The 13,953-nt window shown below is 39.3% G+C and overlaps 3 protein-coding genes across 5 annotated transcripts; all 3 read left to right on the top strand.

Annotated features, from left to right (window-relative positions):
- The first annotated feature begins 25 nt into the window (after positions 1 to 25).
- Positions 26 to 3,838, top strand: tcn2 (transcobalamin II). The gene is made up of 10 exons (XM_031308879.2): positions 26 to 141; positions 433 to 500; positions 754 to 940; positions 1,096 to 1,265; positions 1,750 to 1,902; positions 2,379 to 2,551; positions 2,664 to 2,838; positions 2,934 to 3,114; positions 3,213 to 3,331; positions 3,457 to 3,838. Exons 2-10 carry the CDS (start codon positions 443 to 445, stop codon positions 3,516 to 3,518), a joined length of 1,278 nt encoding a protein of 425 aa, XP_031164739.1. The 5' UTR covers positions 26 to 141; positions 433 to 442; the 3' UTR covers positions 3,519 to 3,838.
- A 2,017-nt stretch (positions 3,839 to 5,855) lies between these two features.
- On the top strand, positions 5,856 to 9,428 carry dguok (deoxyguanosine kinase). Of its 3 annotated transcripts, XM_031309179.2 has the most exons (8): positions 5,856 to 6,108; positions 6,307 to 6,490; positions 6,964 to 7,073; positions 7,162 to 7,361; positions 7,675 to 7,822; positions 8,007 to 8,122; positions 8,615 to 8,714; positions 8,947 to 9,428. In XM_031309179.2, the coding sequence occupies exons 2-8, from the start codon at positions 6,382 to 6,384 to the stop codon at positions 8,971 to 8,973; spliced, it is 810 nt and encodes a 269-aa protein (XP_031165039.1). In that variant the 5' UTR covers positions 5,856 to 6,108; positions 6,307 to 6,381; the 3' UTR covers positions 8,974 to 9,428. The 3 variants fall into 3 exon arrangements, with proteins under 3 accessions (XP_031165039.1, XP_031165037.1, XP_035848916.1); XM_031309177.2 differs by having other exon boundaries at positions 5,856 to 6,490; XM_035993023.1 differs by lacking the exon at positions 8,947 to 9,428 and adding an exon at positions 8,782 to 8,940 and having other exon boundaries at positions 5,856 to 6,490; positions 8,615 to 8,751.
- Positions 9,429 to 9,646: 218 nt separating this feature from the next.
- Positions 9,647 to 12,109, top strand: LOC116056823 (nodal homolog). The gene is made up of 3 exons (XM_031309180.2): positions 9,647 to 10,186; positions 10,588 to 11,399; positions 11,743 to 12,109. Exons 1-3 carry the CDS (start codon positions 9,901 to 9,903, stop codon positions 11,893 to 11,895), a joined length of 1,251 nt encoding a protein of 416 aa, XP_031165040.1. The 5' UTR covers positions 9,647 to 9,900; the 3' UTR covers positions 11,896 to 12,109.
- Positions 12,110 to 13,953: the final 1,844 nt, after the last annotated feature.

Genomic DNA, 13,953 nt, shown 5'->3' with positions numbered 1-13,953 from the left:
GACCGTCTTGCTTTTCTCATCACTTTGTCATGTCACATGACGAGTCATGTGACAGTGAAATACTAGAAGCTGTTGTCTCTGACTCTGTTCTGTATTCTTACTCAGCTCGGATTCTTCATACTGGAGTCACTCTCTAACGAGGTAAGACACTTACAAGTTAAAGGCTTACAATCTAATTACTAAACCGCCATGACAATAATAATGATCTTGTAATAAATTTACCTATCATCGTTGAATGGCTATTCACAGGTATTTTGCATATATTTTAGATTTATTATTTGACAAAGGTGTACCTGACTTTCTCAAATACGTGAATACTTTCATACTAAGCATTTTTAATCTCCCCATTTTACAGTAGGCCTATTCTCTGTATTGTTAGCCTACTTTAAAGTTTTAGGCGACAATATTGATTTCCACTCTTTGTGTCAATAGGTTGCCCAGAATGCTGTCTTTGGTCATAATCGCAGGCCTACTTGCCTTTACCTCTGGTAAACCATGTGGTAAGTATTTTTATATACTTCATATAATCCAGTTATCACCAATCATTGAAAACCCTGACTGCTCTTACTGAAACTGCTTGAACACTGGAAAAACCCAGTTTACAAATACATTGACTCACTGGTTTGGACATTCACTGATTTTGCAATTACCAACCTCATGCATTTAAATGGCCTTCATATTGCTTGCTCATTTACAAGTGTTGTGTAATTGTCAAATTACAAAGAATGTTGGCATTTTTATATTTTAATCCAGATACTGAAGCCAACCGTGAGCTGTACCTGTCACTCAATAAGAATCTCCTTCACTCTCTGGAGACGACGGAAGGACTCCCCAATCCTAGTGTTCACTTGGCATTACGGCTTTCTAATTACCACAACCTCGCCAAAGAGAGCGAACACCTGAATAGACTGAAAAATTATTTGCACAATGACATTCAAAGGTATTGCACTGTTTACAAATGCCCTCATTCTTCAGTGTTACTTATTGTTATGACACATCACATTTAATGGTATTTTAAATCTGGATGTCCATTGAATTTATATTTTTTCCTCGATGTTCTCACCTGAACCTGAGTCACCTGTGTGTCTTTCTCAGCTCTCTCACTAACAGCCAATCTGTGGTCGGCCTCATGGCGCTGTACACTTTGGCTTTGAAGTCCTCCTGCTACGACCACAACACAATCACCTTCACCGTCATTGAGAAGAGTGAAACGCTGTTGACACACCTGAAGAAGCAGATGGAACAAGAAAAAGAGCATATTGCCTGTAAGTTTTCCTTTGACCTTCTGGAGGCCAACAGTTATAAAAAGTGTTCACCATTCTGTTTAACATTGTGCTACAAAATGAGTTCAAAGTTTATTTAGTGTAGATATTTCTTCAGAAGGGAAATCCAGGAAAATTGAACCAACAATTTAACATTTTATAATGTATATGTTAAGTATTTATGTTATTGGCAAACATTATCAATATATCTTATTTTCACAATGACTCTACTTTAGCTTTATAGAATTTAGGTAGAGCCAATTATCTCAATAAAATATTAGTGTTTAGGTTTTACTTTTTGAAGGATTCTGCAGCACCAATTTTTATTTCAGTTTTGATTGAATTAGTCATTAGAACAGCTATTGACTTTATTCCATCCAAACTGACATAAGGAGAAAATAAAGTACTTTTTCATTTCTTGAACATTACGGTGAAGTCATGTTTTAATATAATTTGGTTTCTTTTATTTCTTCTCTCCTTTGCACAGTCAGCCATCGCCCTTTGACCAACTATTACCAGTACTCTCTGGGTGTGCTCGCTCTTTGCGTGAGCGGCATCAGGGTCAACAACCATGTCAGCAACAAGCTCATCAAGGCAGTAGAACATGAGCACTTCGAACATGGAGACTCTGAGAGTATTGGTGAGTGTAACCTCCCTAAATGTTTTCTTTTAGCTGTTGAAATAAATATTAAATAGATGTTGTGCAGGAAGGGATGCATCCCGATTCTTAAAAATTGTCAATAAAGTTAGTGTACTTACCGCTCATACTGTGGACTAAGATGTAACGCTGCAAACTGTCTATGGTGGAGTGAGATAGTCTCAAAGATAAAACGTGTTGGTTTGTTGCATTACATTTAGAGTCATATTTCAGACAGATAAATTCCATAAAGTTACCTCAGATTAATTTGACTAGGGGGTCATCTCAACGAGAAATTTGCCAGAATAAAGGTTTAGGGTGGGAACGTGTACATAGCCTTAACCTCACTTCTGTTAACACTACCACGATGTTTACTGTATAAGTGAGGAATCCAGGTTTAGTTTTATCCTGTGTTTCAAGTCAAACTCTCCCTCTGTCTGTCACATACACATATACTTTATCCTACTTTCTCTCCCTAGATACCTATGCCATGGCTGGAATGGCACTCCAGTGTGTGAAGAATGCTGGTTCTCATGTGCAGAATGCTGCTGAGCTCGACACTGCCCTTAGCAAGATCAAGCAGAAGCTCTTGGCATCTAGTAGGACAGACGGTCACATTGGCAATGAGTTCAGCACAGGCCTCGCAGTTCAAGTAAGGATCTTTTTCCGTATTTTTTGCTCAGCTCCCTCTGTCTCTTTAGTTGCATTAGTTTCTACAGAACAAAATCTTTGCAGCTCAAATGTTCTTCTTTGTTGTGTTCAAGGCCTTATTGGCGATGGGCAGCCCAGTTGCAGAGTGTGCCGCCTCAATGGAGGCCATGAGGACAAGCGCCAGAAACAACATATACCACAACCCCATGTCCATATCTCAGATCCTGCCAGCGCTCCAGCAGAAATCCTACCTAGCAGTTGAAAGCATGGACTGCCTCAATGAGAGTGGTATGCAGCATTTTTTTCTACCCCCTGTGGCCACTGTGATTTCACGTTGTCTGTATTGTCACTGTTTGTGTCATGGTGTGTGTGCATTCTTACAGACACTCTAGTGCTGGAGCCCATTGATCCTGTGGTGGTTTTACCTAGCCAGACCAAAGTGACTTTGATGGTGGAGGTGGTGACGTCCAGCGGGGCAGCTGCTGTTTACTCTGTGGATGTGCCAAAGGACAGCTCTCTGTTGGACGCCCTTGAACTTCTCAAGACAAGATATGATAGCTTCAAGTGAGTTCATATAATGTACCCTTGTGCATTTCAGCTTTTTATAGCTTAAAGTCCTGTATGCTTGCCTACATTGAGTAATATTTGATGCTGTGTGGCAGGTTTGAGACAGAATCCAGCCTGTGGGGACCTTTCCTAAGTGTGGTGAATGGAGAGCAGGCCAGACAGAGCGACCGCAGATACTGGCACCTCTCCTCTGATGGCACTGCACTCAGTCAGGGTGAGGACACACACACATATTACATTGTGACTCACTGATAGAGCATTCTCTTTATTTCTTTGATCTGCAGCTTTAATTTCATTTTGGTAAAAAAGATGAAAAAAAATGCTGGTTTTCTCCCTCAGGTGTCAGTGATTTCAAGATCGAGGCGGCTCAAAAGATCACCATCAAAAACACAAGCTACTGAGAGTCAGTCACTGCAGATGCAAAAGTGATTGATGAGGATCAAAAGCAGTTCAATCCTTTTTCTATTCTTTGTTGTTTTAACCAGTGATTATACTTAAATTGTCTGATGCTATAAATGGTCATAGTGGTTTCACTGAATTTTTTCATTTCAAGTAGGTTTGAAGCTTAAAAGTATAATTTAGAACTAATTGAACAGACTTTGCAATGTAAATTAAAAAGCTTTGGATTGTAAAATGAGTGTGAAATGTTTATTCAAATGTCTTACAAAGAGTGATTGTGCTTTTTTTAAACAATTAAAAAAAAACAGTTGTGATGGCTGTTTAAATGAAGAGTTTTTGTTGGTTTGTGTTTTTGTTACAAATATGAATGATAAGCAAGTGGCACTTGATTACATAATTAGATCAAATTAGATTTCTTTATAAAGTAACACATTTAATCAAAACAATGAATTTGGGTGTAATTAGATTTTTATTGCATGTGTGTTAAGCATCTTTATTATGGATTATGAACGCTAATTGGCATTGTCATACTTACATCATCAAACTTTATTGCCAGACTCAAGGTCCATTCAGAAGACACAGACATGACGTACAACATACATTAAAAAGAGAAAGATAAACATATACAGATAAATAAAAACAAAAACAATACTGAATTTCTATAAAAGACACGTATACCAGTGTTTCCATAGTGATGATTGGTATCACATGGCACTAAACCTAGGATTTGCCTGCAGCATAATGCTGTTCTGGGAGACGTTCAGGCGACAAATGAATTTGTAGATAAGACTCCTCAATAATACAGTACTGTAAAACAAACTAGTGCCTTTATCATCTTTTTGCTGTTGAAATGAGTTATTTCTCATAACTGACATTTTTATAGATTAAGTTAATGAAAGGTTATTTGATTAATGGTTAAGTTAAGGAGTTAAGTTGTGGAAATTGTACAGCTTTAAATTTCACAAATATGTAAAAAATGAAAAACATTGTGGGTTAGGTCTACTGCGTTTAAATAGAAATAAAGCAACTGACCTCATCCATCTGTGGAAATCAAGTACTTCCAGGTTCTTTCTACCACCAGCTCAAACTGTGCTGTAGCATATATATATATATATATATATATATATATATATATATATATATATATATATATATATTTGCCAGCGATGTCCTCTTCAAACGGGCGGGATAGTTTGTATTGCTTTTTTAAGGCCTTTATTGCGAAATTACAGGACATCAGGGTACAGAGATACATTTCAAGGAAATATAAAGAAGGAGTCATTATATACACTGATGCATCTAAGAAGACGGATACGAAAATGGGAATTGCTTATGTTATCCCTCAATTAAACATTGGATCTGCTAAAAGAATTAATGATGATTTAGCTGTATACACAGCAGAACTGTTAGCAGTATGGATGGCCTTGATGTGGGTAGAGAGCAATAGACCTAAGCAAGCTGTGATTGCCTCAGACTCCAGCTCAGCTTTGACAAGCATCAAGTTTCTTCACTCTGAGTCTAGACAGGATATAGTGTATGAAATATTGCAACTAGCTAACAATCTGATTAAGTCCGGTATTAGTACTACATTTATATGGGTACCTGCCCATATAGGTGTAGGAGGTAATGAATTGGCAGATAAGTATGCAAAGAAAGCAGCAGAGCTGCCTGATATAGAGGTGAATATTAAATACAGTAAAGCTGAAGTCAAGAGTATAATTAAAGCTAAAACAAATAAAAAATGGCAGTTTTTGTGGGACACTGAACAATCTGGGAGACCTGTATAGCATTCAAGAAAAAGTGGGGAAGAACAGGAATACATACAGAAGTAAGCAAGAAGAAGATGTGGTGTCCAGAATGAGGCTAGGACATACAGGATTAAATAGAACATTATTTATAATGAAAAAGCATGTTGATGGAATGTGTGAATATTGCGATAGTCAAGAAACCATAGAGCATGTAATTACGTATTGTCCTAAATACCATCAAGCCAGACAAAGATTGATTTCACAACTGGGTGAAAACCAGATGACATTAAATTTACATGATATACTGCAAAAAGGATCAGGTGAAATTTGTTTTTATTTTTTGTTTTCTTTTTTGAAGATAACTGGGTTATTAGAAAGGATTTAAGAAAGTGTAGGTTGACCTCTTGATCCACACTCCAGTCCAGATGGTGGCGGTAATGCTCCAAAAAGCTGGTTGCCAACCGCCATTCAAAAACACAAGAAGAAGAAGAAGAAGAAGAAGAAGAAGAAGAAGAAGAAGAAGAAGAAGAAGAAGAAGAAGAAGAATTACAGGACATGACACCGGAAGTGATTTATGCTCTTACTGTTTGGAGCATTTTGGACACTTTTTTTTTGCACACTTTCTTAGGCACTTACCTTAATAATTTTACTTCTAAGTAGCTAGTATGCGAAATTATAGGGCGAGCGCTACAGAAACAATTTAGCCAATGTATTGGCGTTTATTCAGCTTAACATATTTAACTATAAATCGATTAGAAGTTCATGTTAGCATACATCCATGGTTAGCATACATCATGGAGAGGAGGAGCTAGCTAGCTAACGTTACCATGAGCTTAATTCAGCGGTAATATAAAGTCTTTACTGCTCACTCACATAAGCAAGCACCAAGTGACATGCAGATAAATGTGATATTCTCTTTGTAAATTAGTTGTACTTCATAATGTCTGCCCTCTATCGATGTGTTCAGTTCAACCGTGTTTCTAAGTTAAAAACAGTTTCGATACAGGTCATGAGATTTGGATCTAATGTGCCTCCTCCACAGTGGAAGACACATGAAAGTCTCCTGCGAGTTGAAAATACAGCCATAACAACAACAACAACAACGAACCAACGTAGTATGGCTAATAATTCAAGGAAGCTCAGTTTTTCTTGTTCAAGGGGCCTGTCAAGTTCAACTGAGAATGCAGCAGATCGAGTGAAGAGGGTTTCTATCGAGGGCAACATTGGTAAGATAAATATATTTACAGTATTTCAACATAAGAGGATTTTTTTTGTGCCAAGCTACGAGTGTTGGTAATATGCAGTTGTTGAAAAAGTGCTCAGATCTTTTACTTAAGTAAATGTAATACTCATACACTCACTCAGTTACAAGTAAAAGCAATGCATTCAAAATCCCACCGAAGTAAAAGTACAAAAGTATTAGAATCAAAATATACAAAAAGTAAAACTACTCATTATGCAGAATGACCCATTTCAGAATAATATACATTATATCACTGGATTAAAATTATTGATTCATTAATGTGTTCATCGCTTTTAATGTTGCAGCTGGTAAAGGTGGAGCTAATTTTAATAACTTGATATACGGCTAGCTGGTTTAATCTGTAATATATCATCATTTATGATTGATTTATAAATGTGTATTAATAATCTGAATTTGTAAAGTAACTCTCCTGTACTATGTCCTCTCAAATATCAGCTGTTGGAAAGTCGACCTTTGCAAGACTTTTGCAGGCAGCTTGTCCTGACTGGGAGGTGGTGGCAGAACCTGTCAGCAAGTGGCAGAACATTGAAAGTGGGACCTCGAAGGTGCGTGCACATTTCCTGACCTCTACATCCTTTCCCAACAAAAATCAAAGGTAGCCAAGCTAACCATCTCCGCTTGCGTCTTTGACAGGGGACAGACGCATCCCCCCAGACAACAGTCAGCAACCTGCTGCAGATGATGTACCAGGACCCACAGCGCTGGTCGTACACATTTCAGACATTTTCCTGTATGAGCCGGCTGAGAACGCAGCTGCAGCCTCCTCCAGCTCGCCTGCTCAGCTCAGAGGGAACACCTCTCCAGGTGTATGAGCGCTCCATCTATAGCGACAGGTGAGCGAGTCAGGGTAGGACAGAAAAGTGAAATTTAAATCATGTAAGAAGAACTCCAGTTTTAAGAAGACCCATTAGACCCAGAATCTATGTGATGTACTCTTTAGCAAAGCTATTCAAGTAGAGTGAGCATTTCACTATCCATAAATTCACACATCATTACTATATTATTGTTATTGTTGGTAATAATCAAAATTATGCTAACAATAGAATTAGCATTAAATGGTTATATGTATTCAACATATTGAGCAAATGCATTCTCCTTTGTTTTGTTTGCTTAAACTTTTTAAAATTAGACACTCTGTCCTGTCAGATACATCTTTGCCCTGAACATGTTTGAGCTGGGTTGTATCAACTCTACAGAGTGGGCAGTCTACCAGGACTGGCACTCTCTCCTGGTGGAGCAGTTTGGACACCAGGTGGAGCTGGAGGGCATCATTTACCTCAGGGCCCCACCAAAGGTATGATGAACATAAGAGATTTCATGTTACGATTTCAAAAGAGACAATTGATCTAACAATAACTCACGAGCAAAAATGTGTGTTTGCAGCACATCATTTTAGCTAGTGTTATTTGTTTGTATTTGTGTTATTGTTACTGTAACATTACATCATCGGGATTTTCATTCTATTTTGTTGTTTTCAGAAATGTAAGGAGCGTCTCGAGCATCGGGGGAGGGCAGAAGAGAAAGGAGTGAAACTGGACTATCTGGATAAGCTGCACGTTCAACATGAGAGGTGGCTTGTTGAAAAGAGCACTGAGTGAGTGACCATGTCTGTTTGTCCCGTTCAGACTTTTATGTTTTGAATATTTACAGCGACTGCTGAAATGTAAAACAATTAGATGACCTTTTGAAGTGTGAAGTCACTCTTTTCAACAATTATGAAGATTATAGACCATTTTTGATACCTTTTTATAATCAGTTGGCTACTGTGAATGCAGACCTGATCTGCAGTGTAAAAAAATTATTAAATAAATTACACTTAAAATTGGTATTTAGCGGTTATGATCGGTAAATGATCCTGCCAGAATCTGGTATGAAAATGAAATAAATTCAAAAATGACAAATACCAGCGGTGGTACAGCCACTGTATTACAGGATGCTCTACTACGTGGGCTACAGATTTCTGTTTGTCAATCATCATTTAAAATGCCTTCCCTTGCAGCTGTTTGTTGCTCGGCTGTGAACAGATGAGGGTCAGCAGTGTGTGGTCTGAGGTGGTCAGTGTAATACAGCTCGACTCTCTTTTCAGGATACATTTTGAGAAGTTGAAACACATACCTGTGTTACAACTCGATGCCAGTGTTGAGTTTCAGAGTGACCCAGAGGTGCAGGAGGAATACATAACAAAGGTATGTTTATTTATTGCACTTTGACAAAATAGCTACTAAAAATAAATAATATAATAATAATAAATAAATACCAGGGTAAACCACATGAGGGTCCTGTCCTAATGTTTGAGACCTAATTTCTCCTCCTCACAGTCTTTGATCCAAGGAGAATCATTTCCGTTTTCTGATCTGACGTTTGATGTATTTCATGTTTCTGATCCATTGTGATCCTAAAGTTCCCTCTCGTACACAGGTGAAGAATTTCTTCAATGCTTTGTGAGAAGACAGTCATCCGCCAACATCTGCAGGGGAAACCGATGAGACCAGTCAGACCTCAGTCAGTCGCCTGTGTTAGCTGACACATAACTGCACATGAGCCTCTCACAGAGTGAAGGAAATATAAAGTAATATAAAAGGTTAAGCTAAAGGACCTACATGAAACAGACACAGACTGATTTCTGTCTGTGTACAAATGTGTTACCTCCAAGAGACTTTTAGATTGTTACAGCTTTTTGTTATTGGCATGTTTTTTTGTTTTGAGATTCACTGGGTAGTTAAAGTTACTTCTTATACTGTGCTGTTAATTCCACTTAAATTAAAAATGTAGAAATATAATGGAATGTAAAAACTGTGCTGTCACTACTATGACCATTTGGAAAATTGTTTACTGAGCATCATACCATTTTTGTGTATGTTACTGTTTTACACAGTCCTGATAATAAATGAAAAAAAGTTGATCTATTGTTTATTTTATTATCAAAGTTTTTTTTTTTTTTTTTTTTACATTTTTCTTTTATTCTTTGTTTCTGCATGTGTGAAATTTGACTTTTCTTCTGCCACTGTTAATAGACGGGAAGGTGCTAAAGGCTGTGCAGCATTGCAAGTGTTATTAGTTGATGGATCTTTACGTTTCAAAAGGATTAGGCTCCTGAGTGAATATAAAAGGCCAGGCAGATTGACAGGACAATGACCTTGGCTAAATGTTTTCTTTGTCTCCCCCTCTGGTGTGCTCTGATGATCAGAGGGGCTGTTCAGATGCCTGGAGTGGTCAGGGGTCATCAAAGGGCAGCTGTCCGCTATAAAGGGGCCTGTCTGGAGCTTCGTCTGCACATAGCATCATTTCAGCCTGAAGCCAGCTGGAGGAAGGAAGGAGATCTTTCCTTCTCTCTCATTATTGTTGGAGTAGATTTTGTGGGTTTCAGTTCAAATGGAAGCCAGAGTCCTGACAGTTTTTTGCACATTCCTCCTCTGCTCTTTTGGAGTTGTTTTCTCCACCCAGAGGCACAGATATCTCACAGGCCTCGAGACCAGTTTAGCATTCAGAAATCTCTCATTTAATCATCGCAGCAGATACCCTCTGTACATGATGCAGCTGTACCGCTCCTTCAGGACGGCTGATTACTCATCGCCAGTAGCTATTAACACCATTACAATGCAAGGTGACAACCCGTCAGCACACAGTTCTGACTCCGTCCTAAGTCTGATGGCCAGAGGTGAGTAAACCGTTTAAGTTTTTTGTGCTTATGCTTATATGCATCACTGGGTATACAACATGTTATGTACTGTATGTGTTAGTTTCTCCACAGTGGAGTCTATCCTCCAGCAGCTCTTTGGTTGCTGCATTATCTGTGTTATCAGACCCTCCCTTTTTTTACAACCAAGCAAGTGTCAAAATGCTTATTCCACTTTAAAGGCTTTCTCTGTTTATGTGAGAGGGTGTGTATATTAGCCCTCAGACATCCTTGCACAGGGGGGTTCAATACACATCCTGTCCTGTTCGCCCTCCCACTCCACTGTTTTGACATTTGTCCAGGGATCTGGTTTGCCCAGAAACCTCTAGACTGCTGTATCTGAATCTGGGTTCTTGTTTACAGTTCTCTTGTCTAATTTTCAGGTTGCCATCAAGTGGGTGAAAGATGGACAGTCATATTTGACATGTCATCCATCTCTACCAATGAGCTTGTCCAGCTGGCAGAACTTCGGATCAGACTACCTGCTTTCTCTGGCTCCAAGCGTGCCACTGTGGATTTATATCACTCTGGAAAGAGTTGTGACCATGGCAGCACATCATGCCAGGATGAGCACCTTTTCCTGGGGAGCTTAGACACATCAGCCAGCAGCACAAAGTCTGCCTGGAAGGTTTTTAACGTGACTGCTCTGTTAAAATACTGGCTGTACCAGGGAGATGGAGTGTCGAGCCAAGAGGCCTCAGGAGAACCTGAGGTGGACCATGGGAGCGGTGCTGGGGATGAAGGTGACATCACTGACAAGTCACTCTTCAAGAATTTGGGATTTAGGCAAAGAAAAATACACCATCCAACCACAAATCGGGTCATGATGGTCATCTTCTCTAAGCACAACCTACCCCAGGAAGGCCAAACAGCACACAGTCTCATTCACACTGTGGAGAACTCCAAGTATGTGACAATGGACAGAGTCAGCAGTGACAGTCAAAGTCGACGCCACAAAAGGAACAGAATGGAGAGAATGAGGGTGGCTGCAGGAGCTTCACCTACTCCTGCAACAGCAGCAGAGCCGGCCCAGAGGCCGCTTTGTCGGAAGGTAGACATGTGGGTGGACTTTGACCACATCGGCTGGGACGAGTGGATTGTGCACCCTAAACGCTACAATGCATTTCGCTGTGAGGGAGAGTGTCCTACACCACTGGATGAGTCCTTCAACCCAACCAACCATGCATACATGCAGGTGAGATGACAACTTAATTTTTAGTCCCATTTAGCTCTTTAGAATCTTATACAATCAGTTTTTGTAAAGTCACAGGTTTACTGTGGTTAGGGGTAGCTCAATCTGTGGGGGCTGCTTGGCTTGGGAACGGGAGGGTGGCCGGCTCAAGTCTAACTTGGACTAGTAGCTGGAGAGGTGCCAGTTCACCTCCTGGGCACTGTCACGTTGCCCTTAAACAAGGCACAGAACCCCTAACTGCTCAGGGGGCAGTCCAATCACTCTAACATTTCTCCAATTGCATGTGTGTGTAAAATAACAGAGTGAAAAAAGGATTAATAAAGTAATTCTTCTTGTTATTCATCAGAGCCTCTTGCAACATCACCATCCAGAGAGAGTATCTTGCCCGTCCTGTGTGCCGACGCGTCTCAGCCCGCTCTCCATGCTGTACTACGAGAATGATGATTTGACCCTGCGGCATCACGAGGACATGATTGTTGAAGAGTGTGGATGTCACTGAAGGCCAGCACATCACTGGTTTCACTGCAGACACAAGAGCAACTATTGACGGAGCATAATCTTGAACTTTAATGCAACTGCTTCTTAACCGTCTTCATTTAAACATTAATGTTCGATTATTAGGGGTGACCTCTAGCTCACCCAGTAAGAGCGTGCAACCCATGTAGGCTGAGTCCTTTGCAGTAGCCCAGGGTTCGAGTCCGACCTGCGGCCCTTTGCTGCGTGTCATCCCTCATCTCTCTCTCCCACCTTTCCTGTCTATCCACTGTCACTATCAAATAAAGGGAAAAGCCCCCAAAAAATAATCTTAAAAAAAAAAAAAAAAGTTCAATTATTAAATTTAAAGTTCCTAGTCATGATCTCTTAGAATAGGATATGACTGTTAAGTTTGAATGACAATATATTTCATCCATACTGGGTGGTACACAATAGTATATATCTTTAGTTAGGAGAAAGCTCCGTTATGCAAATGTGATATGTTGTGTCTATTTATACATTATAATTTTATATTTTGTACATAAAATATGAAACATATATTAAAACCTTATTTTGACATGACTGTTTTTTGTGTTTTTGGATGCTCCACTATTGAATCTGAGCAATTTCAATATAGTTTTTGAATATTGGGTACTTTCTATGTGAATTTATGAACCCTAACATTAAATAAACTTTTTGTAAGTTTTTGAAATTGCACAGCTTGAAATTGACCACAGCAAATTTAAAAAATAGAGGAACTCACACATAAATTCAGATGGTTTTCAAAGTAAAATATTTCAGTGCTATAGATTTAGTACTATTTAAGTTCAGTAACTTACAAGATTTAAACATGACCATTATTTGCTTCCGTGCATAACTTTATGATTTGCAATGTTTTAAAATATGTATACAGGACAGGAGAGTTTAAGTCGTTTATTTGGATTTCATTTGTAGTGATTTATATTGAATCTCTCAGCAGCAGCTAGTATACAGAATGAAATACACTTAACAAAAAGCACTTCAGAGGCTCAACCTGCTTGTAGATACTCATTTACATCTTAATTCCACTTGTCCTCTGACTTGTGACCAGCTAACATTTTAGTGTATTTGCCTTCCTCGCCTCCAATCCACATCTTTGGGCCTTTACACTACACACATCATCAGAGGTCATTAGTGCCCTTTCTGGCCAGGCTTCTTTTGTTGATTGTGATCAAACAGGCAGGCCGAGTGGAACAACACAAAAAGTATATTGAAGGATGGGTCAATGGGGGAGAGAAAAGAAGTAGCACTTGTTTATTTTGGAGAGGGGGCGGGGTGCCAGGAAGCAGAGGTGACAAGGGGAGATAGACCCCAAGCGCAATGAGGGAATGGAAAGAGTCAACGTCTGGATGCTGAAGCTACTGTGGAGGAAAGACAGGGTGGACTGGAACTGATCAGCTGAAACTGTTCAATCCACACTTTCAACCAGGACAAGACCAGACAAGTCTAGTTCTCTCACATCTTTCAGTTGTATTCACTTGATGTTTTGTCTTACAATGGTCTCGCCAGTGATGATGCCAGAGAGCTGCAGGCTTCACGAGTGGTTATGTGTGCTTATTTATGCTCAATTAAACAACAGTAAAGCATCCAATCTATTTTTTATACTAATAAGTTAAACAATAACCATATTCAGCACAGACCATTTGCAATAATGAAGCTGATGTGGAACTTTGACACTTTTACAAGTGTCCAGAAAACACATTACACAAGTAGTGGGAGCTTGATGTCATCACCTCTAAATCATGTGTCAGTTCTCACACATTTATTCCATCCTGAACAAACTTTTTTGTCTAAAACACCCTGGTGGTCAGGCAATTGCACTCTTACTTTACCAGGAATGATTACTAATCAAAACTGATGTAATAGGCCCTGTCAAAAACTTGTATTCCTCAAACTTGTGCTACTTCTTAGTAGCAGAGTTCAAATTAGTGGATCTACAGTGTGTCTTCCTTTCTGCTACAAAACGTCCTGTTTGGCATTTACTGAATAGACCAATGAACAGATACTTCTGACATGACATCTGTGTATATGTTATTGTCCAATT

Source organism: Sander lucioperca, chromosome 2 (genome assembly GCF_008315115.2).
Source record: "Sander lucioperca isolate FBNREF2018 chromosome 2, SLUC_FBN_1.2, whole genome shotgun sequence".
Lineage (NCBI taxonomy): Eukaryota > Metazoa > Chordata > Actinopteri > Perciformes > Percidae > Sander > Sander lucioperca.
The sequence above is the reverse complement of the archived record's forward strand: the minus strand, read 5'-3'. Positions and strand labels throughout refer to the sequence as shown.